Below are 25,438 nucleotides of genomic sequence, written 5' to 3' on the forward strand. Positions count from 1 at the left end.
AGAGGGAGAGGAGAGAGACTCTCAAGCAGACTCCCCGTTGAGCACAGAGCCTGACGCTGAGTTCGATCTCATGACCCTGAGATCATGACCTGAGCCGAAACCGAGGTGGACTCTTAATGGACTGAGCACCCCCTGCCCATCCGCATTCTTCAGAGCCAAGCCTGACTTCCCTCTGCACCTGCCCCAGGTCTTCCCACTTCTCTCCACTCTGGGAGCCTGGCCTCCATGTGGCCTGACCCAGTCACTTAGAGCCCTAGGTCCTGCTGACCTGGTGTGGAGGGTTCATTAACCCCTTCCTGACACTCATTTTTTCGCCAGAGGAGTATAACCGTAAGGGGTCAGGGGCTGTGTCTTTCTGTCCCTTTATGTCCATTACCCTCCCAGACCAGTAGTCAAGGGACAGGTACACAGTAGGCACTCAGTGAACAGGTGGGAGACAGCACATCTATCTTCTGTTTCCAGCTACAGGCTGAGCTGGCTCTTTCTGGGCCTCAGACTTCGCATCTGAGCAGTGGGGGTAGAGGTGGGCTAGGTCCTGGCCTGCCGTGAATTTTCTCACCGCTTCTGCCGCCACATGCCTTCTCATCCTGCAGGTCTGGGCTCCTGAGGCTGCCAGCGGACTATGGGCACCACGGCCAGCACAGCCCAGCAGACGGTTTCGGCGGGCGCCCCCTTTGAGGGTCTCCAGGGCAGCGGCACAATGGACAGTCAGCACTCGCTCAGTGTCCACTCCTTCCAGACCACGGGCGTGCACAACAGTAAGGCCAAGTCCATCATCCCCAACAAAGTGGCCCCCGTCGTGATCACGTGAGTGGTGGCGGGATGGGGGTTTGTGTGACTGTATCCCTAGAAGACATGGTGGGGGCAGCTGCCCAGAGGAGTGGTGGCATAGAGCACTTAGTCTACAAATCACTTTCACAGATGAAGATACTGAGGCCCAGAGAGGTTAAGCAGTTTGCCTGGAGTAACACAGCAATCAAGTGGCTGAATGGGTCTCTGTTGTGGGTCTCTTAGCTCATGGCCACAGGGCCAGGAAGCATGGAGAAGGAGGAGTGGCTGGTTGGGGGACACCTTTTTGAAAATCATTTTTGGCCGAATATTTTCAAAGGGAGCTTACAGACGGAGATGAATAAAATTTAAAGATTTTTATTTTTCACACCTAGTAATTATGGTTCGAAACTGGGGTTAATACCAGGTTGTGAAAGAGCTGTGGGCTCAAAAAGCTGGCAGCTCTTGGTCACTTCTCTTAATTAGGTCCTGGAGGGGTTTTCCTGGAGGAGGCCGAGAGGGGGTTCTGGTACCATATTTTGAGACACGTGGATACACCACGTGCGTCCAGAGGAACAGGATCCAGAAGGGGGCTCTGCGACCCTGTCTGCCCTGTGGTGTCAGTGAAGGAGTGGGTGCTGGGAGCCAGAGGCCAGGAGGACAAGAGAGGCATGGGCTCTGTCTCCTGGTGAATTGGGAAGTCGAATCTGCCCCTGGGCCCCTCCAGCACGCAAGATATAGGACATAGTGAGCTAAGAACGAACTGTGTTCCACACATAGAAGTTTGGCAGAGACCTAGCAGGTGGGACTTTATGTGTAACGAGACCTAAGGGGTGGGAATAGTAAATTGTCCTGCTGGCTTTGGGGCCTGACAGGAAAATTAGGATCCCAATCCAGTACTGTGCTTGCGATAAGGGGAAGAGAAGAGACGTTACAGACAAGAGACTTGATACGTAGTCTCTCTGCCAGAGATGACACATGGAGGTTTGGCCCTTGAGGGCTGTGTTGGAGACACATGTCCTGGGCCTTGCTCTGTGACCTCGGGAAAATCCTTTTCCCTCTCTGGGTCTTGTTTTTCTTATCCGATCACATGGGGATGACGAGCAAAATACTTAATGAAGTGGTGTGGCTCAGAACAGTCTTGGGCCTGCCGGAGTGGGACTGTGTGTGCCTCCTGGATCCAGCATGAGCCCAGCACCCCTGGGATTGTAGCGTGTGTAGGGGGAACGGACCTTAAAAATCATCCATCACAGGGCCTGGCAAACTGTATCCTGTGGGCCAAATGCCGCCTAGCGTCTGTTTTTGTAAATAAAGTTTTATTGGAACGCCGCCACTCCTATTCATTTACATACTGTCTGTGGACGCTTAACACTGGAATAGCAGAGTTGTAGTTGCAACAGAAACTATGGCCACACATAGAAGTCTGGCACACACATAGAAGTTAAAAACTATGTATTTAAATCCAGTTTTCACACCTGATCTAAAACATATTAGATCAGGAGTCAGCAAACCTTTTATATTAAGAACTGGACAGCAAATAATTGAAAGTTGAAATTATTTACTGTCCAGTTCTTGATATAAAAGGTTTGCTGACTCCTGATCTAATATGTTTTAGATCAGGTGTGAAAACTGGATCTAAATACATAAACCAAGCTTCTGGGGGTAGAGGGATTTGTCCACCACATGGTGAGATGGAGGCTGAGCTGGGAGAGGGACCCTAAGTCTCTCGACTCCTCGAGGTGACTCCTTGGTCCCCTGCCATGCCTTTCCTGGACGCAGTTCTTTAGTAAAGAGGAGCAGTGTCTTATTCACTGTTACAACCAGCACGGAAGCTTCTTGTGTCTTGAGCAGACAGATCCATCCCAGTTTAGTATCTGCAGAAATCTGGTTTTATACCCATGGGTTTTGCTTGAAACGGTCCCATGTAGCGGTAGCTCTGTGACTGGTAAAAATGATTATTTTAATAAACCCTTATTGTGCCTAAGGCTCTTGGCTGAGCACTTCCATTCAGCAGTGACTTGAGTTCTCACAGCAGCCCCAGAAGGTGAGACTTACTGGAAAGGGAGCCACAGAGAGAGTGAGTAACTCCAAAACCACAACGTTGCTGAGTGAGGGAGCTGGGTTCATGCCCGGGTCATGCAACCCCAAAGCCCATGTCCTGAGCCTCCTTACTGTGCCATGGGGTTTTTCTCAGAGACAATCTGATGGAAGGGTCTCCGGGGACCCAAGCAACCCTTGAATGGGAGGCCTTAAATAAGACCGAAGCTTCTCTCTGCATGAGAGTTCAGGACGCACGCCAGGCTGGAAATGGCCGCTCTGGGATCAGCCAGGCCCCTTCTCTCTTGTTTCCCCACCATCATCAGCACCTACTTCTCGCCATCACCTCTGAAGAGAAAGTAGAAGGCACCCACCTTCCCTTTAAGGGAATGGCCAGAAGTTGTTTGCATTACCACTTCTCCCCATACCCCACTGGTCAAAACTTAATCACATGACCATCCTATAGCTCCAAAGGAGGCTGGGAAATGTAGTTCTCTGCCAAACAATGGCCTAGTCAGAATTCCAGGGTTCTGTTGCTGAGGAAGAAGGGGAGGGTGGATACTGGGGACAGCAGGCTGTCTCTGGCACAGGTGGGTAGCTGCGTGGGTAGGCTGGCCCTATTGTGGGGTCTGGTGAGGGTGGAGGCTACCTTGATCCCGAAGGTTTCCTGACTTGGGTTCCATTCTGCCCTGACAGGTACAACTGCAAGGAGGAGTTCCAGATCCATGACGAACTGCTCAAGGCCCATTACACGCTGGGCCGGCTCTCAGACGCCACCCCTGAGCACTACCTGGTGCAGGTGAGGGCAGCCTGGTCCCTCCCTCCCCCTTGAGCCTCCCTCAACTCCCTCTGGTCCTCCTTCCTCATGGGGTCCCTCCTCTTACTTTCCCCACTGACCCCTTTTCTGCTTCATGTCCTCACCCTATCCTCTGGGGTCCTCATCCACTTCCTCTCACCCCCTGGTCTCCTGGGGCTGCACCCCTTGCCCTGTGGGGACCCCTGCTCATCTCTTCCGGCAGGTCCCTTCCTGGCCCCAGCCTGCACACACCCTACCTTCGGAGCAGGAGGGAGAACAGAGTCAGTGGGGATCCCGAGCTGGGGGATCTGCATTCCATTCTCCACATTCCAGAACTTCTCTGGCTTAGCTGTCTTTCCCTTCCCATATCCTCAGGAAAGCCCCACATGCCCAGGTGACTTTCATTTTTCTTGTTCCCTGCTATAGCTCCCGGCCCTGGAACAGTGCTCAGGCACCGTGTAGGTGCTCCGTAAATAGCAAATGGGTAATCATGCTGATTAAACTGCATTTGTTGAAAGAGAGGCTGGATTTCCCGGTGTCTGGAAGAGCTGGTTCCATTTCTAATCTGTCAGTCCATGTGTGGGTCCTGTTGGAGGGGCACGGCCAGATGATGTCTGAGCTCCGTTGTGCCCAGGAATGAACTCGCCCGGTGCCTCTTGCTCTCACCCGTCTTTGTCCTCATTGCATCCATTCATTCCCAGCTGCGGGGGAGAGAGCCCCGTCTGTCCTCAGAGCTTCAGGACCTCAGGAAGGGCCTAGTGCACTTTTCCTCTAGCTGACTCCTGGGGCCCCGGCTGTGACTCCCTGCTTGAGCCCCTGCTCCAAGTCCTTCCTCAGGCCAAGGGAGATATTTGCTTTTTCCTGGAGAGCTTCGGGCCCCACCGTAAAACCAAATCCTGCCCCTGGAGTGTCTCTCTGTGCTCTCTTTCCTTAAGGCCTGGCTCCAATGCCTCCATGAAACTTTCTATAATTCCTCATCAGGAGGAGTTGTTTTTCCCTTTCCCATGCTAAAAGACATCCTCCTTGGGATCACAGATGGCCACATAATTTGTTTGTTTTTTCTAAAAACCTGCAGACAACTTGAAGACCCTGTCCCCTGCCCCTTCTCTCTGCTCCCTGTCCTCTGGGGCCTGGGACAGAGCTCCACCAATAGAAGATGTCCCTGAGCCATCTGAGTAACCCCCTGTGGCTCTTCCCCTGCCAGGGACGCTACTTCCTGGTGCGGGATATTGCTGAGAAGATGGATGTCCTGGGCACTGCACGGAGCTGTGGGGCCCCCAACTTCCGGCAAGTGCGGAATGGGCTCACCGTGTTTGGCATGGGACAGCCCAGTCTCTCTGGATTCAGGCGGGTCCTCCAGAAACTCCAGAAGGATGGACACAAGGTAAATGGGGCTGCTTCTGGACGGAGTCTTGCCCCCAACATCTGGCAAAGGGGCTCCTGGGAGGGGCCTGGACCCGTGATGGGGAGGGTGGCTAGCGACCCAGACCAGGCTCTACCAGGCCTTGAATGCCATGGTGATCACTGTGGTCAGCATGGTTGGGAAATTCTGGGTCCATATTTATTGCCTTGTCTTGTGTGGACCTGGGGGCCCTGAGGTCAGAATGCCCTTATACACTGCACGTTGAGAACCTTGGAGAATGAGAAAGGTGTTGGGGTGATGAGAGGGTCCAGGTCATAACAAGAGAGGCACAGCTTGGTGACTACAGTGGACACAGGTCCTTCTATGAAGGTAGGGCAGTTACTCCCATTTCACAGAGGAGGAAACCGAGGCCCAGAGAGGACGAGTGCCGCAGCTTCGGAGTGGTGTCCTGAGACCCAAACCAGCCACCTGGATTCTAAATGACTCCTCTTTCCTGCCTGATGCTGAGGCGGGGTTTTGCGCGCCTGAGGGTCCCCTGTGATTTCAGGCTCCATGTGGGCAGCCCGTGTCTTGTGTGACCAGGGTTTAGCCTGAGAGTCTCCGAGTGAACCAGAGTGGGGTGGGCTGTTAGCTCTGGGCGGAACCAGAGTGGGGTGGGCTGTTAGCTCTCCGGTTCCCCAGGGAAGGCTCTGCCCACCTCTCTCTTCTCTGTGCAAGGTGCTCAGTGAAGGAATGGTTGAACGGTGATGGCGGGCATTCATTTCTCCCCCCAGTGTTCATCAAGCGCTTGATTTATCTGCCATTGCATGCTCTGAAGAGTGGGGAAGTGAAAATGATCAGGATACGGTTCTCCCTGTAAGGAACCTGTAGTTCACGAAGGGAGACGTGTTCACTGATCATGTGAGGATGAAGCAGGAATTCACATCAGGAGCTTCAGGCAAAGGGCTGTGGGCTCTGAGAAGAGGGACAGTCAGGAGCAGGAGACACTGGGACTGAGCAGGCCCAGGGTGGGGGTGACAGGCGTTCAAAGAGGAGGGACCGGTCTGTGCAAAGGCACAGAGGTGAGGCAGAAGGCCGGGCGCCCCCGTGCTGGGTAGCGGTGACACTCTCTTCCTCCTTTGGTCCCTGGCAGGAGTGCGTGGTCTTCTGTGTGCGGGAGGAGCCCGTGCTGTTCCTGCGTGCCGATGACGACTTCGTGCCCTACACACCTCGAGATAAGCAGAACCTTCGTGAGAACCTCCAGGGCCTGGGACCTGGGATCCAGGCAGAGAGCTTAGAGCTGGCCATCCGGAAAGAGGTGAGGGTGCCTGGTGGGTGGAGGGCCCTCTCCCTGGCAAGCCGCGGGCATCTGTGTTGGGACCCTGTCTCCCAGCCCCACTGTGCTCTCACCGGCCCATGCTCACCCACTCTTCGGCCCTGGTTGGGCGAGTCGCTGGCTGTAGGGCCTGCTTACGGGCAGCCGGAGGAGGGACGTTTCCTATTCCCGGCTCCCTTTGCTTCTGCCCCTTTCCCACCCTGCACACCTCCTCCAGGCCCAGCACCCATATTTAGCAGGGGCCTGGTGGTGTGGAAGGAGCATTAGAGTAGGAGCCCCAACATGGAGGGTCAGCCCTCCGGGAGCTGTGAGGCCCAGGTGAGTCACTTCTCATGATGGGCCTCTGGCTGTCCCTGAGGTGCCCCTGTTCTCCTGCACAACCTGGAGGCCTGTCAAGGATTTTGATGTGGAGGTATGTGCCTGGAGTCGGTGGCTATAGTGCACCCAGAGGCTCCCACGGGCACAAACCCGTGGTCTCCCATCTCCCTCTGGGGGCCTCATCTCCTCTGGCACCCGGCTGACTGAGCTTCCCCTGTCCTTGATTCTGATGGCTTAGCTGATTCCTGTTGCCTACAGGACAGGGCAGGGCAGTTGCTCCCTGGCCCCAGTGTGGGCCCTGTCATCTTGTGTATAGGTTGCTGCCCTTGGGCCACTGGCCACCACTGTCCCATCAGGCCTCCCAGGGCGCAGAGCACCTGGTTCCCCCTGGAGGAAGAGCAGCCTGTCCGTGGCCTCTGTGTGGTCTCCTCACTCTAGAGCTTGGCCAGGAAGGCCAGGAGGGGCCTGCAGGTCCCTCATGGCCCTCTGGCCCCCACTCCGCCACGCAGATTCACGACTTCGCCCAGCTGAGCGAGAACACATACCACGTCTACCACAACATCGAGGACCTGCTGGGGGAGCCCCACGTTGTGACCATCCGGGGAGAGGACGATGTGCACGTGACCGAGGAGGTGTACAAGCGGCCCCTCTTCCTGCAACCTGCCTACAGGTACCGAGTGACAGGCCTCCTCGATGTCAGCAGAGGGTTTGGGCCGCACAGATGCCTGCGTGCTGGGCAGTGGAGCTCCCTGGCCCTGCTCCCCAGCTGTGGCCTCGCTTTCACTGTCTGCAGCCTGGGCCGAGCTCCCCACAGCCATCTCTCCCATAGGAATGCAGGGATGGGGGGATGCCCAGGCTGTGTGGCCTGCCTGATGGGTCTCTCCCCGTCACCTGGCAGGTACCACCGCCTGCCCCTTCCAGAGCAAGGGGCCCCCCTGGAAGCCCAGTTTGATGCCTTTGTGAATGTTCTCCGGGTAAGTCAGGGCAGGAGGGGGCAGGGGGTGGTGGGAGCACAGAGTAGCGACAGGAGCCTGGAGAGCGGGTCTGGGTCTAGGCCCTGTCTCCATTGTGATGCTCAGCGTGGCCTCTGGCTTTCCTCAGAGGAAGGCTTCCTTCTGTGTTGTGTAGGAGGTGGAATGTGTGTGTGTGTGTGTGTGTGGTGTGTGTAGCTGTGTATATTTGTGCATTGTCTAATGACAGAGCCCAGCACTGACAGTCTGAAGGCCTGGACGCTGGACAGACTCAGTTGCTAACTTGGCTGTGTGATCTTAGACAAATTACCTGACTTCTCTGGACATCAAGTTATTGGGGCTCAGAGATTCTCATCTGTGGCCTCTTGAGCTGGTGTTTCCTGAGTACTGGTGTTGTTTCTTTCCCAGCCCCTGCGGGAGGCCACCTTATTTAATTTGCATCTCATGGGGATGTCAAATATAGGCCTGTCACCTCTGAGCAGTCTCACTTCCAGGCCCAGCTGGCTGAGCTCCCCAAGGGCCGGGGCAGGAGGCAGGGCTGTACTCCTCAGGGCAGGTGGAACAGATTAGGCTTAGAAGTTTGCCAGAAGCGGCTGAACCCCCGTCTAGGCAACCCTTGCCAAAGACTGCGGGGCACAGATGGGCCGATGTCATGACCCCCATCTCCCCAGACTTGGTCCTGGCAGAGGGTTTCCAGGTCATGCTGTTGCTGACGGTCGTGGTCTTTCCCAGGAAACCCCCAGCCTGCTGCCGCTCCGTGATGCCCACGGGCCTCCCCCTGCTCTCCTCTTCAGCTGTCAGACAGGCGTGGGCAGGACCAACCTGGGAATGACCCTGGGGTCCCTCGTCCTGTTTCACCACAGTGGGGCTGCCTCGAGGCCAGAGTGAGTGTCCCAGGGCGCCGCAGGGATGAGGAGAGGAGGGCGCAGGGCTGCCAGAGTGCTGGGGCCACGCCAGGAGCCCAGAGCCAAAGCTGGAGGTGGGGCACGTGGAGATCATTTCCTGGGTTGCCACAGGCTTGCTGAGGAATGTGGGAAAAGTCGGTTGACCTTTCTGGGCCTCAGTTTCCCCACTGGGGAAAATACCCCTTGCTTCCCCCAGCCTGAATGGGAAGGAGGACTCGGAACCTGTAGTCCAGGGCCCCTCAGTGGCCATGTGAATGGAAGCATCAAGAACGGGAGCGGGGGTAGAACACTTTGGGGGTACCGCCTCTGCTACTGACCCCTTCCTCGTCAGGGCTGTCCCCCTGCAGGTCAAGCCGCTACCCCTGGGGCAGCTTCAGCTGATCCAGAGCTTTCTCCATGTGGTGCCTCAGGGGAGGAAGATGGTGGACGAGGTGAGCTGGGGGCTGGGGGCCGGGGCCGTGGAGGGGTGGGCCCTTCTCCACTGGTGGGGTCTCTTCCTCCCCTGCACTGCCCCCTTCTTGGAAAACCATTCTTTCCCTTTCTCTCCCCTTCCCTCTCCGCTGTCTTTCTCCGGCCCTGCTGCCCACCTACCACCCCTTCCCTGCCGCGGTCGTGGGCCCCCAGGTGGACAGAGCCATTGCCGCCTGTGCCGAGCTGCACGACCTGAAGGAGGTGGTCTTGGGATACCAGAGGAAGCTGGAAGGCGCCCGGCCTGAGAGCCCAGCCCAGGTGAGGCCTGGAGAGGGCCTGCTTTTGCCTGAGTCCCGTGACCTCATTTTGTGAAAGCTGTGAACCGGCTTCTTTGAGACTGGCTTTTCCTGGTGGCTGCTTCTCCCAGAGAAGAGAGGTACTCAGAGGAAGGGCAGATGGAGTTGTTGGGACGGCAGGAAGGACGGACAAGGAAGAGGGGAAGTTTACTTTCCCTGGCCAGGTCCCCTCGCTGCAGAATAAACAGGACGGAGGAAGGGGCCGCTGGCAGGGGTGCTGGGGGCCTCTGGAGCCAGAGACTTCCCAGATTGCTCCCGGGTCCCCCTGCTAGTCAGTCCCTTGCTGTTTCCTTGGGTAGGCTGGGGTTCGGTCCAGCCTGCTGCTTCTGGAAGAGCGATGGGCTCTGGGCTATCTCAGCAGCTCTGTCCCTCCCTCTGGGGAGAGGCCATTGTCTTGACAGTGTTTGTGCACAGCACATGGAAGGAATCTAAGGCCTGCGGAGACTTTTTCTTCTTTGACAATTAAAAAAAATATCTTTCGAAAGTGATAGTAGAGTATGGAAAATCGAGAAATTGGAGCAGGCAGAAAGTCACCCATCATGCCAGCACGGCTGCTGGGAGCATTTCAGGCCACTTTTTTCCCCATGTGCTTTGTTTGTGACATTCTTGGTTCGGGTGCCTCCTGGGCGTATTTATGCCTGCTTGGAGACCTTCTCCTCAGCCCCCCATGCCATCCCTCCTTTCGTCGTTGTGGTTCTTGCCGGCTGTGTGACTTCAGCCATCCCTGGCCTGCTAGGTTAAGAGCGTGGCCTCTGGCCTGACCACGTGGAGTCCGGTCCTGGCTCTGCCATCTACAGGTGTGTGGACATAGGCCCGTGCCTCAGTTTCCCCGCTTGTAAAAAGGAAGCCACGAATGATAACCACCCTATAGAGTTGTTGCCCGGATCAGCTGAGAGAAGAGCCCTGATGCCCTTGGAAGGGAGCCTGTCGCAGAGCACGCGTCCCTGGGATGTCACTGTCATGGTTTACTAACCATGCCCCTCGGGTTGGACTGTTGAGTCGTTTCCAGTTCCTCACCAGTGTAAGTTCTTTTGCAACAAGATAACTTCACGAAAATGAAGCTGTTGTGTATTTAGGATTTTTTTCCCCCTTAGTCTAGATTAGAGGTTAGCAAATGGTGACCTAGGGGCCAAATCCAACCCGCTACCTCGTTTTCGTGAATAAGTTTTATTAGAACATGGACTTGCCCATTCAGTTCCACACTGTCTGTGGCTCTTTCATGCTGCCAAGATGGGCAGGTAAAGCAGAGACCCTAGAATATTTACTGCCTTTCATCGAAGTAGATGTTTGCCGACCTCTGACCTAGATTCCTAAAGATGGGGTTCAGTGTAATCAAAGGGCATGACCTTTCTTGCGGGCCTCTCTGAATCTCATTTGCCCTCCAGAAGGTGGTACTGACCCAGCCGGTGAACTCTGAGATCCAAAGGTGGAGAGAGGGACTTTGGGATTCTCTCTGACTGCTCGCTGCCCCCGGCCCAGGCTGGGCTGTGGTTACGAACTTTGGGGATCCAACTCTCCTTGCCATCAGTGTTATGATTGAGCAAGTCAGCTCATTTCTCAGAAGCTCTGTAAAATAAGGGAAAAAATTGTGGCTCCCTTGGAGCACTGTTATGAGGGTCTTTTTGTTTTCTTGTCACAAGTGGGTTCTTAAGGGAGGGCCTCTGGCTTAGAGAAGGGTGTTTCTATCCTTGCTTCCTCAACATGATTGCGCACGGCCCTGCATGTGCATGGCTTGGTGCAAAGATGGTGTTGGGGGAAGGGAGGGTCCCAGCCTATCTCTGGGCACAGAACTGGTGGGCGAGGTGGTCCCTGTGTTGACAGCTCGGGTAGTCACCAAGAGCTTCCCCTGGGCCACAGACTAATTGCAGCAAACGGGAGAGTGTTAGATGCTTGGAAGAATTTCCAGCCCAGCAGAACTGTGTTATAAAGGGAGGGGTAGATTGTGTCCTGGGGATTTCTGAGGCTTAACTCCTGCCCTTCGAGGGATGGGGACAGGGTGGCTCCGGGAGCCCTGTTTTTACCACCTGGCCCCCCTTCTGGGTCACCTTCTCTTAGGAAAGTTGCAGCCAGCACGGTGTCCGGCAGAGGGCGCTGCAGAGCCTGGAGCGATACTTCTACCTGATCCTGTTTAACTACTATCTCCATGAGCAGGTGGGCAGGGGGATCAGTGGACCCACAACCCCTCCTCCTGGGGTCCCTCCAGCCCTGTCCCCCACAGCAACTGGCATGGGATTGTTGAGGACCCCTGTGGAGCTGGGGAAGAGAATGGGGACGTATTTATTGGTCCCAGAGGAAGGGGGTGTGGGAGGCCTGGAGAGACCCCGATAGAGTGGTGGTTCCAGAGCAGGTCAGGCAAAGGGAGGGCCCACCTCTCTCTGTCCTGGGCCCCAGTCTCTGTAACCCTAGCCAGGGCATTGGGGCCTGAAAGGATCTTGCTTTGGATCTTCTGGTCCTCTTGCACCCCCCCCCCCCCCCCGCCCTGGACCACGATGGATGTCTCTTGAAGCTCCGCCCCCTCCCCCCGGCAGGGTCAGCTGGGAGAGTTTGGGATGGCCTCGTGCCCCTGAACTCCCATCTCTCTCTGCCTCGGGCTGCAGTACCCGCTGGCCTTTGCCCTCAGTTTCAGCCGCTGGCTATGTGCCCATCCCGAGCTGTACCGCCTGCCTGTGACCCTGAGCTCAGCAGGGCCTGTGGCCCCTGGGGACCTCATTACTAAGGGCTCTCTGGTGAGTGTGGCTGGCTGGCTGGGGCAGTGGGAATGAGTGCGGGCTGTCCCCGGGGCTGGTGGGCCCTTGATTCCTGATGGCTTGGATTAAACATCGCCCTCCTTCCCAGGAGACAAAGAGGCGATGGCCTTTGGGGCGGCAGACTTCCTGTGAGTGAGGTGGGGTTGATCTCAGGCCCCAAGAAGAGTTTGCAGCTTTGGCCACTGCTGTTGTTCCCTCTCATCATTCTCGAACCCACATGCTGCAGGAGAGGGGGCAGGAGGCCTGGTTTGGATGTCTTTGCCGCCAGCCTCTCATTGTAGAGCCTTACAGTGCTCCTCTGGGGGGTGGGCACTATTGCCTTTCTCCCTGCTGGGGCGGTGAAGCGCCCAGTGTGCTAATGTGCTTCGTGGACCGTAAAGTGCTGGTGTCTGCCCTCCCCTGCCCCGCCTTGGGCCAGGCTCTGAAGCTCAGTCATCTGCTGGGGGTCCCAGGCTTGCTGCTCTCCCCACAGGGGGCGGACGACCTCATCTCCCCAGATGCTCTCAGCACTGTCAGAGAGATGGATGTGGCCAACTTCCGCCGTGTACCCCGCATGCCCATCTATGGCACGGCACAGCCCAGCGCCAAGGTAACCACCCCAGGGGCCCCAGGTCCCCTCATGGGGTCAAGAGGGGGTAGCGGTTGAGCCCTTTCACTGATGGCCCACTGATGGTCTCCCCCCAGGCCCTGGGGAGCATCCTGGCCTACCTAACTGATGCCAAGAGGAAGCTCCGGCATGTCGTGTGGGTCAACCTGAGGGAGGAGGCCGTGCTGGAGTGTGACGGGCACACCCACAGCCTGAAGTGGCCTGGGCCCCCCATGGCCTCCGACCAGCTTGAGGTGAGGCCCTCCTGCCCTCTGCATACCCCCACCTTGGAGGCCTTCTGGGAAATTGGCCCTGGAGAATCTTCAGAAGGTCCCAGGCTCCTTTTGTAAATGGAGAAACTGAGGCTGCAGGAGGAGCAGACTCAGGGAGTGGCTGATTTGGGACTCCCACTTTGGTCATCTCCCTGGCTCTGGGTCTGGCTCTGACCCCTGAGGCTCAGGAAGGGGCAAGGGTCCACCTGAAAGCCAGGACCTGTCCTGGCCATGGCAGGCTCTGCCCTTCCGGGGCTGGCCTGGAGGCTGCCTCAGTGGCACCTTTGTCCCACCTTTCTCTAGAACCTGGAGTCCCAGCTGAAGGCCCACCTGAGTATGCCTCTCCCAGGCCCGGGGGGTCCAGCGACCCGCAGGTTCCAGACATGCCGCACCTTGCAGGAGGTCTTCGCCCAGCACCGAGGGGCCTACCCTGGCCTCACTTACCACCGCATCCCCCTGCCGGACTTCTGCGCCCCCTGCGAGCAGGTGAAGGGGGCTGTGTGGGCTGGGCCCCTAGGGAGCCAGAGCAGGCCCTCTCCCACCCCTGCTCTGGCCTGGGCTGTGGTTGTGGGCACAGAGCCCCTGAGGGACTGAGCGCTTGTTCCACGAGCCTCCAGTGGCTTACTCACTCCTTTCCAAGGTTCGAGTCCGGGGGTGTGTATGCATGTCTGTGTTTATTCTGTGTCTCAAGTGTGTGTGTGGGGGAAGTGTATCCACGGTGTCTGTAGCGAATGTGCGTCTGTGGGGGAAGTGTGTTTGGAGTGTGTGTGGGTGTCCTGTGGACTGTGTACATGTATGTAGTGGGTGGGTTGGTCTGGAATCCGACAGACATCTTGTCTTTCCCGGGGGGTATGTGGCAGGTGTCTCTGGGGAACTGTGTGATGTGGTGTGTGTGTAGTGGGGTTGTGGGGTGCTTGTGTGTGCCCAAGGTTGTTTGTGTGCTGTGTGTGCAATCTCTGTAGGATTATGTCTTTGTGTAGTATGTGTTTTAAGGTCCGTGGGTACGTCTGTGGTGCGTGTGGCCAGCCCTTACTGCATGCGGGTCGCTGTGATACGCCTGTTGTTCGGGTGGTGTGTCTGTGCAGGGTGTGGTTCCGGGCTGGGTGCGTGTGGGGACAGTTGACAGCAGCCTGGAAGGGGCGGCCTCCGGGGCTGGTAGGCCCTGCCTCTGTGGGTCTGGTTGCCTGTTGTTTGTCGCCCCCTGGTGGACCCATGCTGCGGGGAATGGCTGAGGTCGACCCTGCCCTCAGGCTGGGACCTGAGTGGGGTCCCTCTCAGGCCAGCAGCAGGGCTGCGGGTCCCTGCGCAGCCTTGAGGGATGGAGCACATGGATGTGGCATACACATCTTTTGTGTCTTGCCTGGTGGAGGGTGTCTGTGCGTGGGTTGATGGGTGGGTGCCTGGGGGAAGAGGGGAATAAGGGGTAGGGGTGGCTGTTTATAAGCATGCCGTTTTGTACCTGGCTGTCCCACAACAGCTGTTAGGGGATTGCCACTTGGAGGGGTGGGCCACGTCTGGAGTCTGCTTCCTGCAGTCCGGCTGCCTGACTCGGACCCTGGTCTCCCCACTCAGGATTTTGACCGGCTGCTCGAAGTTGTACGGGCTGCCCTTGCGAAGGACCCGGGCACCGGCTTCGTGTTCAGCTGCCTCAGTGGCCAGGGCCGGACCACGACTGCCATGGTGGTGGCTGTGCTCGCCTTTTGGCACATCCAGGTATGTGTGGCTTGTCCTGTCCTGCCTGCACAGGGCAGAGTGCTACTTAGCCCCTGGGACCCTGGTTGTGGCAGGAGCGTGTGGAGGGCAGGGATGGTGCATGGCATGGTCCCAGAGCCTGTCCCATCAGTCCTGGGCAGAGGGCTTGGGGACCGGCAGACCCCTGGCAAGGGGTTCCTCAGGTTGGGGAGGGGGCCACCTGGACGGACGTGCTCCCTGTCCCAGCAGCTGTCCTCCCTCAGGGCTTCCCCGAGGTGGGTGAGGAGGAGCTTGTGAGCGTGCCTGATGCCAAGTTCACCAAGGGCGAGTTTGAGGTGAGCACACCCCACAGGGCCCCGTGGGGACCCCTGGGTGAGGGGAGAGGGCTGACAGTTCTGGGGGGATCTTCAGAGCTCCTCTTACTTATATCACCTTCTCCCATGTCATCATCTCCGTGCTCCCCTGCTCCCATTTCACAGATGAGAAAACCAGAGCACAGGTCAGCTTGGCTCTTGGAGAAGAGGGGGTGCCACTTGGCCCTGCTGCTGGGCTGCTCTGTGCCCTAGGGGAGGCCTTGGCCACATTTTGTCTGATGGCGCTGATGACTGCCTCATAGGCGCCGGGGCCCCAGCTGTGGCTGGTAACCTTGATGCTGGGCTGTGGCCTGTCCCACCTCGCCCCTGTTTCAGTCCAGGGCACTGGGTGGACAGCTGCTCACATTTCTGATTTAGTCACCCCTGTATTGTGCACCTGCCACATGTCATCACCACAGACACCCTGCACGCGGGCAGCGGGTCCCTATCTTATGGGGGTTGCTCAGAGCCTGCATGGGGTTCTCTGCTGTTGGTGCTGTGGCCATCTGGCCACACAACATTCCCTGCTTTGTCATCTGGCCACACAACATTCCCCTCCCCCACTGTCCCTGCTGTCACTGTGGCCTTTGCGTGCTCCCTCAAACTTACCAAACTCCCTCAGCTTCTCAGCCTTTGCATCTGTTCTTCCGTCTCCTGAAACTCCCCTCTTCCTTCTCACTGATTTGCTGATTCTTAGATTTTTATTTTTTCATTGTGGTAAAACGTACATACCATATAATTGACCATTTTAAGTGTCTTTAAGCATATAGTTCTGTGGCATTGAGTACATTCACTTTGTCGTGCAACCATTATCACCATCCATCTCCAGAACTTTCTCTTTATCGCAAACCGACCATACCCATGAAACAGGAACTCCCCATTGCTCCCTCCGCAGCTGCTAGTGACTACTGTTCTACTTTGTGTCTCTGTGGATTTGACTGTTCCCCATGCCTCATACAAGTATTATCATCCAGTATTTGTCCCTTTGTGTCTGGTCTGTGTCATTTAGCATCATGTCCTCCAGGTTGAGTGTTTTTTCGCTTTCACTCCTTTTCAAGGCTGAGTAGTATTCCCTTGTATGTATGGACCACATTTTGTTTATTCACTCATCTGGCGGTGGACACTTGCGTTATTGTCACCCTCTGGCAACTATGAGTCATGCTCCTATGAACATGGGAGCCCAAATACCTGTCTGGATATCTGTTTGCTGTTTCAGAGGTAGAATTGCTGGATTGTACAGTAACCTGCTTGATCTTTATTTATTTATTTATTTATTTATTTTAAAAGATTTTATTTATTTATTTGACAGACAGAGATCACAAGTATGCAGAGAGGCAGGCAGAAAGAGAGGAGGAAGTAGGCTCCCTGTTGAGCAGTAGAGCCTGATGCGGGGCTCGATCCCAGGACCCTGGGATCATGACCTGAGCTGAAGGCAGAGGCTTTAACCCACTGAGCCACCCAGGCGCCCCAACCTGCTTGATTTTTAAATGGTGGCCATATTGTCGTTTGTGGTAGTAGCGCCATTTTACATACCCACTGGCAAAGCACAAGAGGTTGAGTTTCTTCTTGTTTTTGCCAACACTTGTTGTCTTCTGTTCTGATAGTAGCTGTCCTGGTGGATGTGAGGTGATACCTCGTGGTTTTGAGTTGTATTTCCCTGATGACGAGTGATGCTGAGCATCTTTCCAGATGCTCGGTTGGCTGCCTGCATGTCTTCTGTGAGGAAATGTCTGTTCACGTTCTTTGCCCATTTCTGATTTGGTTTGTTTTGTTGCTGAGTTACAGAAATTTTAAATATATTCTGGATATCAATCCCTCAGTAGGTACACGATTTGCAAATATTTCCTTTCATTCTGTCAGTTGCCTTTTTATGGTGTTGATGGTGTCCTTTCTTTGGTTGCCTGTACGTCTGATGGCCTGACCAAGAAGTCACTGCCACATGCGATGTCATGGAGTTTTCCTCTGTATTTTCTTCTGCCAGTTCTATGGTTTTAGCCCTGGTTTAGGTCTTTGATCCATCTTAAATTAAATTTGTATGTGAGAGGCGCCTGGGTGGCTCAGTGGGTTAAAACCTCTGCCTTTGGCTCAGGTCATGATACCAGGGTCCTAGGATCGAACCCTGCATCTGGCTCTCTGCTCAGCAGGGAGCCTGCTTCCCTTCCTCTCTCTGCCTGCCTCTCTGCCTACTTGTGATCTCTGTCAAATAAATAAATAAAATCTTTAAAAAAGAACTGTTAAAAAAATCTGCATGTGAATATCCAGTTTTCTCAGCACCACTGTGGAGTGGGCCTTGAGGGGGCCCTTTGTGTGGGGTGAGCCTGTTGCTGGGGCTGGAGGCCCCACCTACCTCCCCCCTCCCTTAGTTTTCTCTGTGCTCTCCTGGCCCCAGGTGGTGATGAAGGTGGTGCAGCTGCTGCCTGACGGGCACCGAGTGAAGAAGGAGGTAGATGCAGCCCTGGACACAGTCAGTGAGACCATGACGCCCATGCACTATCACTTGCGGGAAATTATCATCTGCACCTACCGCCAGGTGAGCCTCGCCCCGACCCAGGTGTGCCACCCCAGTGCACATCGAGCTTGGGGCTGACTGGACGTGAGGCAGCTAGGGCTCCCGTGGGACCCTCATCAGCTCTGTTACTCCTTCACCTTTTGGAAGTGACCTGTGAAATGGAAACATGCCTGACCCTGGCTCACCCTGGCTTGATTCAGGGAGTGCTTGGTGAGGTGTGTGTGTCAGGGATGATCAGAGCGTTTGACAACTGTGGCAGCCCTGGAACTGGTCAGGGATGTGGCCAGTCAGAACCAGCACTCCATCCTGACCCCTGTGGTACCAGGTGTTAACCCTTCAGGTTCTGGGTCGTGGGGGGCACTGAGGGTCCCGGGCAGGAGTCAGGTAGCTAGATGGGGCCACTCCAGGGCTTGGCACGTGGCCATGTAACGACTGGCAGGGCACCCGTTTAGTGTTTTAACGGCTGATGCCGTGTGACTGCTCAGGACCTATGTATGTCTGCACTACCCGGGAGCTGGGGTGGCTCCCAGATTGACCTCCTCCTTTAAAAATTGTGTTTGGGTGACTCATTAAACGATAGCAATGAAAATGTTTCCATAAATTTACAAACTTTCTGTAAAAGCCCAGAGTTTCAGCCTATTTAGAAAAAAGTGTGTCGTTCCATTAGCTATTGGTGGGGCTCTGTCATACACAGCTCTCCTGGCTCAGTCAGATGATTTGACATTACCTTCTGGTAACCATGTTCACGCACTCCCATACCAGAGGCCAGGCTTCTGTTGACCTCAGCAGTGGGAGGATAGGGATCCCTGAGCCCCACGCAGGGCTCCCTGGTGCAGGGGTGATAGGGTGGGGTGGGGGTGGAACGGAAGGAAGATATAGAGTCATTCCCCAGTATGACCGCTAGGTGGCCTTAGTGAGCTGAGCCTGGGTCAAATTCTCAAAGAGGCTGAAGAGCAGAAGGCCTTCATTCTCTTATCTGGTCCTTTTCACCCCGGTGACACACTTGTTTCACATGGGAGCTTTAAAACATTCCCATGCCTCAGTTCCATCCATAAAGTCTAACTTACTAGGTCTCCTTGGGGGGCCAGGGTGTGAGTGTTTTTTGTACAGTTCCCAGGTGATTGTAATGCATAGTCAAGGGTGAGAACCATCTCATCTAAGCGGGAGTCCCCAGCTGTGGTGAGTTTCAAGATCACTTGGGGGGCCCGTTCTGGGCTGGGCTCCAGTTCTGAGTTTCTGATTCCGTAGGTCTGTAAAGCTCTTAGATGATGCAATGCTCCTGGTTGGGGGCCCCTTCTGGGGGATTTGCTGCAGCCAAGTCTCACCCTCTTGCTGTCTTCTAAATGACAGCTTTATGGAGATAGAATTCACATACCATACAAAAAAAATTATTTAAAGTACAATTCTTCAGTTTTTAGTACATTCCGAGAGCTATGTAGCCATCATCACAGCCAGATACAGAACATTTTCATTGCCCCATTTCGTCCTCCCCCAACCCTAGGCAGCCGTGAATCTACTTTCTGCTCTATGGATTTGCCTATCCTGGACATTTCATAAAAATGGAATCACGCACCATGTGGTCCTCTTGACCAGCTTCTTTCACTCAGCACAATGTGCTCAAGTTTCATCTGTGCTCTAACCAGGATCATGACTTCATTCCTTTTTGTGACTAATATTCTATTGTTTGTATATATCACATTCTGTTTTTGGTGTCATGCCTAATCTAAACTCATGAGAATTCACCTCTAAGAGGTAAGTATTTTTCTTCTAAGAGTTTTGTAGTTGTAGCTCTTACATTTAGTCTTTGATTCATCTTGAGTTAATTTTTATATATGGTGTGAGGTAGAGATCCAACTTCATTCTCTTGTATGTAGATATCCAGTTGTCCTCGCACATGTGTTGAAAAGACAGTTCTTTCCCCCACTGAATTATTTTGATACCTCTAAAAAAAATACATTGACTGTAAATATGAGGGCTTATTTCTGAGCTTTTAATCCTGTTCCATTGATCTGTTTGTGTATTCTATGCCAGTACTATATTGTCTTGATTACCCTAGTATTGTAGTGAATTTTGAAATTAGGAAATGAATTCTCCCAGTATGCCTTTTTCAGAACTATTTTTTCAGAACTTCTTTTTCAGAACTATTTTGGCTATTCTGGGTCCCTTGTATTTCCATATGAATAGGAATTAGGATTAGCTTGCTAATTTCTGAACAACAACAAAAAAGCCAATTGAGATTTTGATAGGGATTTCGATACAGATCAATCTGAGAAGTATTGCCATCTTTTTTTTTTTAAATAAAGATTTTATTTATTTATTTGTCATAGAGAGAGAAGCGAGAGCAAGCACAGGCAGACAGAGTGGCAGGCAGAGGCAGAGGGAGAAGCAGGCTCCCCGCCAGGCAAGGAGCCCGATGTTGGACTCAATCCCAGGATGCTGGGATCACGACCTGAGCCGAAGGCAGCCACTTAACCAACTGAGCCACCCAGGTGTCCCGAGTATTGCCATCTTGACAATAGTTCTTCTTTTGATGCATGAACATGAAATGTCTTTCCATTCACATAGGGCTTCTTTGCTTTTTTACAAGATATTTTATAGTTCCAGAGTGTGAGTTTTATACTTCTTATATTAAATTGATTCATAAGTAACTTACTGCTTTTGTGCTATTGTAAATGGAGTTAATTTCTCAATTTCAGTTTTTAGTTTGTTCATGGTTACTATATAGAGATACAATTGACATTTGTATATTGATCTTCTATCTTGCAACCTTGCTAACTAATTCATTAGTTTTCATACTTAGTGAAATTTTTAGGATTTTCTATTTAAAAGATCATGTCATATGCAAATAGAGATAGTTTTGCTTCTTCCTTTCTAATTTGGGTGCCTTTTGTTTAATTTTCTTGCTTAATTGCCCTGGCTAGATCCTCCAGTGGAATGTTAAGTAAAGTTAGCTAGCAGAGACACCTCCCTCTAGTTCCCGATCTTAGGGGGAAGCTTTCAGCCTTTCACATTAAATCTTATTTTAACTTGCTTTTTCTTTCTTTCTTTTTTTTTTTTTTTTAAAGATTTTATTTATGTATTTGACAGACAGAGATCACAAGTAGGCAGAGAGGCAGGCAGAGAGAGAGAGGGAAGCAGGCTCCCTGCTGAGCAGAGAGCCAGATTCGGGGCTCGATCTCAGGCCCCTGAGATCATGACCTGAGCCGAAGGCAGAGGCTTTAATCCACTGAGCCACCCTGGTGCCCTAACTGGATTTTTGTCAGCTTGAGAAAACATAAACTTTGTCAGCTTGAGAAAGTTCCTTTCCATTTTTAGTTTATTGAGTGTGTTTTTTTTTTTCTTTTAATGAAGAGATATTGACTCTTGTTAAATGCTTTTCCATATCTGTTGAGATGATTATCATGGTTTTTGCCCTTTATTCTATTGATATAGTATGTTATTTTAATTGAACTTTAGGTGTTAAACCAACCTTGCATTCTGGGATAAATCCTACTCAGTCATGGTGTGTATCTTTTTATGTTGTTAGATTTGGTTTGTTGAGGATTTTTGTGTCAGATTCATAAGAGATCTTGGTCTCTTTTATCTTTGTTCGGTTTGGCATTAGGGTCCTGCTGGCCTCACAGAATGTGACTGTCTCAATTTTGCAGATGAGACCGAAACCTCAAGAAGGGAGAGGCCATCATACGTGCATTAGTCAGTTCGGGCTGCCACAATAAAATACCACAACCACATGGCTTAAACAACAGAAATTTATTTTCTCACATTGCGGAGACTGGAAAGTCCAAGATGAAGGTTCTGACCGATTTGTTTCCAGAGAGCACTCTCACCGTACTTGTACACGGCGACCTTCTCTCTGTGTCCTCCCACGGCCTTTCCTGGCTGCCTGGATATGGACAGATGGCGGGATGGGAGAGAGAGAGAGAGGGAACGGCTGTCTGATATCTTTTCTTATAAGGACACTAATCGTAGAGATCCTAGAACAAAGAAAGAGCTAAAAGCAGCCTCAATCCCAGTAGCTGGGATTCATGAGGCCAGTTTAAAACAGGGAAGGACCTTTCTAGGGTTGCCAGTATATAACCTTGCTAAATGTGTCCATTTTAAGGAAAGGAGAGATGGAAGGAAAGAAAGAAGCAACAATTTAAAAACCTAACTACCATATACATGGTTGACATTTCATTTAAAAAAGGATATTTTAGTACCAGAAAGGTAGAATGGATGTGATCTGGGAGTAGAATAGACATGATCTCAGAGTAGAGTCCTTGAACAGATTTATGTTTCTAAGTTCCTGTGGACCCTTGCAACTGGTTATGGACCCAGATTTAGGAATCACAGCTTTTGGTGACCAGGCCCCTTTATCCTTTAGAGAGAAAAGGCAGAATGTCTTTCCTCCAAGGTCACCCTGCACTTGACCTGGCCTGGCTAGACCCAGAGCGTATGTCCTGCTAAGGTCAGGATGGCCTGAGCTGCCCCCGCTGCCTTGAGATTAGAAGGGGCCTCTGGCCTGCTCTGTGCATGCCTATGTGTGGACTCTGGAATGGCTGGCTTGTTCTGGGCTGACGGGCAGAAGGAATGTGGGTGTGGGAGTTGGAGGAGCCTGGGTTTCAATAGCCATCTTCATCCTCTCTGACTGCCTGTGTCCCCACCTGACAGGCAGGACCGATAATGCTTCCTGGCAGGGCTGTGTGTGAAAAAGACACAAGGGACCAGAAGTACGGGGCTGACACACAACACGTGTTTGACTCATGGGAGGGCTCTGAGGATCCCTGTAGTGCCAGAGTGTCCTGTGATGTCCTGTAGCTTCAGAATCCCCACAGAGACCCTCAGGTTTCAGCGCTAAAGAACTTAGAGAGCATTTGTCCCCTCTGCTGACAGATGAGCTAGAGAGCGGTTTTCTAGGGTCCCGTGGGCGTCGCTCTCAGAGCGGGGCTGAGAGGCAAAGAGCCTCGCTCCCAGACCCCAAGCCTCTAAAAGTTACTCCAAACCGCCCCAGCACCTGGTCCGTGTTTAGATTTTCTCAGTGGTCTCCCAGAGTCTTTCTGCGGTTGGATCAGGATCCAGATCAGAACCACAGATCACATGTGGCTGATGTGGCCCGTGGAGCCCAGGGCTGCTCTTCTCCCTCTCCTTCCCCTGAAGTGTAACCCCAGAGGGAAGCAGGTTGCTTACCAGATACCTGCAGTCTGGACCTGGCTGGTCGCACCCCGAGCTCTAACTAATCACGGGTGATGCCGTGGGCTTCCACAGCGGTACAGAAGTCCCCGTGGTGTCTCTTGGGACTGGGCAACTGCTGGAGGTTGTCCCCTGGATTCTTTATTTCACCGAGGGTTTGCAAAATGCTGATTCGCTGGTGCTCTCATTCCCCCTCTGTTAGCTAACTCAATCATTCCAGAAAGATACTCCCCGCCGAGGTGTGGCAGAGGCAGGAAGGCAGGGCCCGAGCTTGGTTTTTCACTGGACTTGCTCGTGTTAAAGGAGGTTTGCAAGGTGTGCTTCGCTAAAAGCCCAGGGGAAGGATGTTGGGTTCGGGGAGCCTCTGTTCTTCCAGACTCGGACTTGGAGCCCGTCATGTGGGTCTGGGTGACTGGGGTGGTCTGGGAGAAGGAAGATGGAGGGGCTCCTGAGGGGAGGCTGGGAGTTGCCAGAGGCCAGGGCTGGAGACCAGGAGACCCAGTCTCCACTCATCCCGACTCAGAAACAGTGTGGCAGGTGCCCCCACGAGGCTCACTGAGCATTTTCACTTCCACAGTCTGGCTCAGTCCTTACTTGTATCTGTGTCTGAGGAAGGGGAAGCTGTACCTCACGGCCGTGTGTGCATTTGAGGAAGGGAGGCCCTGGGCTTGCCCAGGAACCCATAGCTGGTGGATGGCAGGAGGAGCGCGAGACCCCAGGCCCGGACTTCCAGGTCGGGCCCTCTCTGCCCTGCCGCCCAAGTTGGAGGACAGTTTCAACTCCTTCCCACCTCAAGCCCTGCTGCTTCCGGGGTTGGGGGAAGCAGAACTAGAAGCCATAATTCGTGCTCTTGGCCTGAGGTGGCCAGAGGACAAGAGCACATCGCGGACTTGGGTCTTAAACACAGAGGGAGGCATGGGACTGCAGCTGCACACACATTTTCCACAGAGACAGGCCTTCCCTTGTATGACAGTCTTGGCCCCCCTCTCTGCCTAGGCTCATCCCGGGCAGCCCAGCGATGTGTCCTCCACTCTCTAGAGTGCAGTGAGACTGGGCCGGAGCCTAATCTGCCTTATGTGTGTGAGGGGGCCAGAATGCTCAGGGCATTTTAAAAACCACCTCAAAAAGAAAAAAGAAAGAGAAAGCTCTTTGAACTAAGCCACTCTGTGAGGTGGTGATAGAGGTGACAAGGCTGGGCCCCAGCCCACAGTGGGGACACCATCTGGTGAATTAGTTGTTTCCTGCTGGGCCTAGAAAAGGAAAAATATTTGTGACAGAAACTCAGGTCAGGGCTCCTGGAGGAAGTCCTGCTAGAATCATTAATGCCAGCGGCCTTTTCCTTAGCTTTGGCTGGTGACGTTAATTCTTAGTGTACTGTGTTTTGAACAGTCTGATGTGTCTCCCTTCTGTCCCTTCAGAAGGAGTTTGAAGAAGAACTGAGATAAAAGTAGCCACACAGAGAGGAATAAAATGTCCTTTGGTCTTGAAATGAGATTTCGTCTATAAATCTCTAACTTTGAACAGTGCTTTTTGAGTTTTCTAAGAACTTACTCTTTTGTCTCCCTTGGTCCTTGGGGCGGCTGGTAAGGAGGTGATGGTAGGTTTTACTAGACCATTTTCGCGAGGAGGACACTGAGGCCTAATGACACCGTGATCAGCTCGAAGCAGGATCAGAACCCGTCTCCCAACACCTCAGCCTGTGTTCCTTTCCTCCATGACAGCCATGACCCAGGGGGCAGTCTTGTGGTGGAAAAAGGAAGGGGCCAGTGAGGAAGCCACCAGGGCCTACCACATGCGCTGCCCTGGGTTGGTGCCGAGTTGCCAAAACGTCAGAGGTTTAGCTCGGTGCCCCCAAAGACAAAGGGTGTTATCTTCAGAAGAATACAGATCCCAGGTGGGGTGTCCTCTCAGTCTCTCCGCGACTCTGGTTTGGCCAAAGTCGTTCCCTGAAGACCTCATTCCAGTAGGTAATGTGTCTCCAGGGCCTGGGCCGTGCAATTAGAGCGGCCTTGGAATGCTGTAAACTGTCACAGAAAATATGATGGAAGGAAGAGTTGCTTGGGTGGACGAGCGGCTGCTCGAACGGTGTGTGCGTGTGTGCGTGTGTGTGTGTGTGTGTGTGTGTGTAGGGCACGTGTTCTCAGACCTGAGACCTCTCTTGCTTTCCCCTCCTTCCCATGGTATGGCTGAGCCTGAACGATCTTCTCCCTCCAGGGCGACCTCCTGCTTTAACCCTGCTGCAGCCATGCCCTGCCCACCTGCCCTGAGCTTGGCCCTAGGTGTGCCCCTGGAGGCTTGGAGCTCTCTGTGGTTCGGGAGGGGTCTCGGTCTCAGCCCATACACTCCCCAAGGAGACCCACCTTTGTGCTCACTGCTGCCCCTGTTAGCCTTCTGGTTATCCCCCCCGGGGGTGCCTCTTTCTGCTGCTCCTCTCTGTTCTGCTGGGCCAGGGCTCATCTCTGACCCCTTGACCCCCAGACCCCGCCTGGGGCAAGTAGGGCTCCACAGATGTCTGGCCAGTGAGCAGACCAGTGAGCCGAAGCCTGAGTAAGTCACTGTGTGATTAAATAGGAAATCGGACTCCTACCCTTCCTTGTGCCTTTTTGTTCTTTGTCCACATTGTTGGTCTGCCAGGAGAGGGCGCTCTTCTCCAGCCGCCCAAAATGCCGAGTCTGTGTGGGAAGCCCCAAGTTCTGGCCAGGGCTCTGCTAAGAGCTCCCTGCACAACCCTGGGTGGATTGCTTTGGCCTCTCTGGGCCTTTCCTTTGCCATCTGTCACCTGGGTTCACTGCTGCTTCTCCAGCTGCCTATAAGGGTGGCAGTGAGCACAGCTTGTTTCCAAGGTCAAGCGAGAGTGGGGTGTGTAGGGT

General features: G+C 53.7%; 1 protein-coding gene across 4 annotated transcripts in view; it reads left to right on the top strand.

Moving 5' to 3' along the window:
- The window catches only part of PALD1 (phosphatase domain containing paladin 1), an 87,481-nt gene that overhangs the window by 53,816 nt on the left and 8,227 nt on the right, over nucleotides 1-25,438 (top strand). For all 4 annotated transcript variants that reach the window (XM_082720260.1, XM_082720257.1, XM_082720258.1 and 1 more), the window contains exons 2-18: nucleotides 594-807; nucleotides 3,502-3,604; nucleotides 4,806-4,985; nucleotides 6,097-6,261; nucleotides 7,107-7,267; nucleotides 7,496-7,571; nucleotides 8,301-8,452; nucleotides 8,805-8,904; nucleotides 9,098-9,202; nucleotides 11,296-11,391; nucleotides 11,838-11,966; nucleotides 12,460-12,576; nucleotides 12,672-12,827; nucleotides 13,149-13,331; nucleotides 14,418-14,558; nucleotides 14,801-14,872; nucleotides 17,280-17,420. In XM_082720260.1, coding sequence (XP_082576386.1) covers nucleotides 623-807; nucleotides 3,502-3,604; nucleotides 4,806-4,985; nucleotides 6,097-6,261; nucleotides 7,107-7,267; nucleotides 7,496-7,571; nucleotides 8,301-8,452; nucleotides 8,805-8,904; nucleotides 9,098-9,202; nucleotides 11,296-11,391; nucleotides 11,838-11,966; nucleotides 12,460-12,576; nucleotides 12,672-12,827; nucleotides 13,149-13,331; nucleotides 14,418-14,558; nucleotides 14,801-14,872; nucleotides 17,280-17,420 — 2,262 coding nt within the window. In that variant the 5' untranslated portion in view covers nucleotides 594-622. The remainder of the gene's footprint in view (nucleotides 1-593; nucleotides 808-3,501; nucleotides 3,605-4,805; nucleotides 4,986-6,096; nucleotides 6,262-7,106; nucleotides 7,268-7,495; nucleotides 7,572-8,300; nucleotides 8,453-8,804; nucleotides 8,905-9,097; nucleotides 9,203-11,295; nucleotides 11,392-11,837; nucleotides 11,967-12,459; nucleotides 12,577-12,671; nucleotides 12,828-13,148; nucleotides 13,332-14,417; nucleotides 14,559-14,800; nucleotides 14,873-17,279; nucleotides 17,421-25,438) is intronic.

Source organism: Mustela nivalis, assembly GCF_964662115.1.
Source record: "Mustela nivalis genome assembly, chromosome: 2".
Taxonomy (NCBI): Eukaryota; Metazoa; Chordata; class Mammalia; order Carnivora; family Mustelidae; genus Mustela; species Mustela nivalis.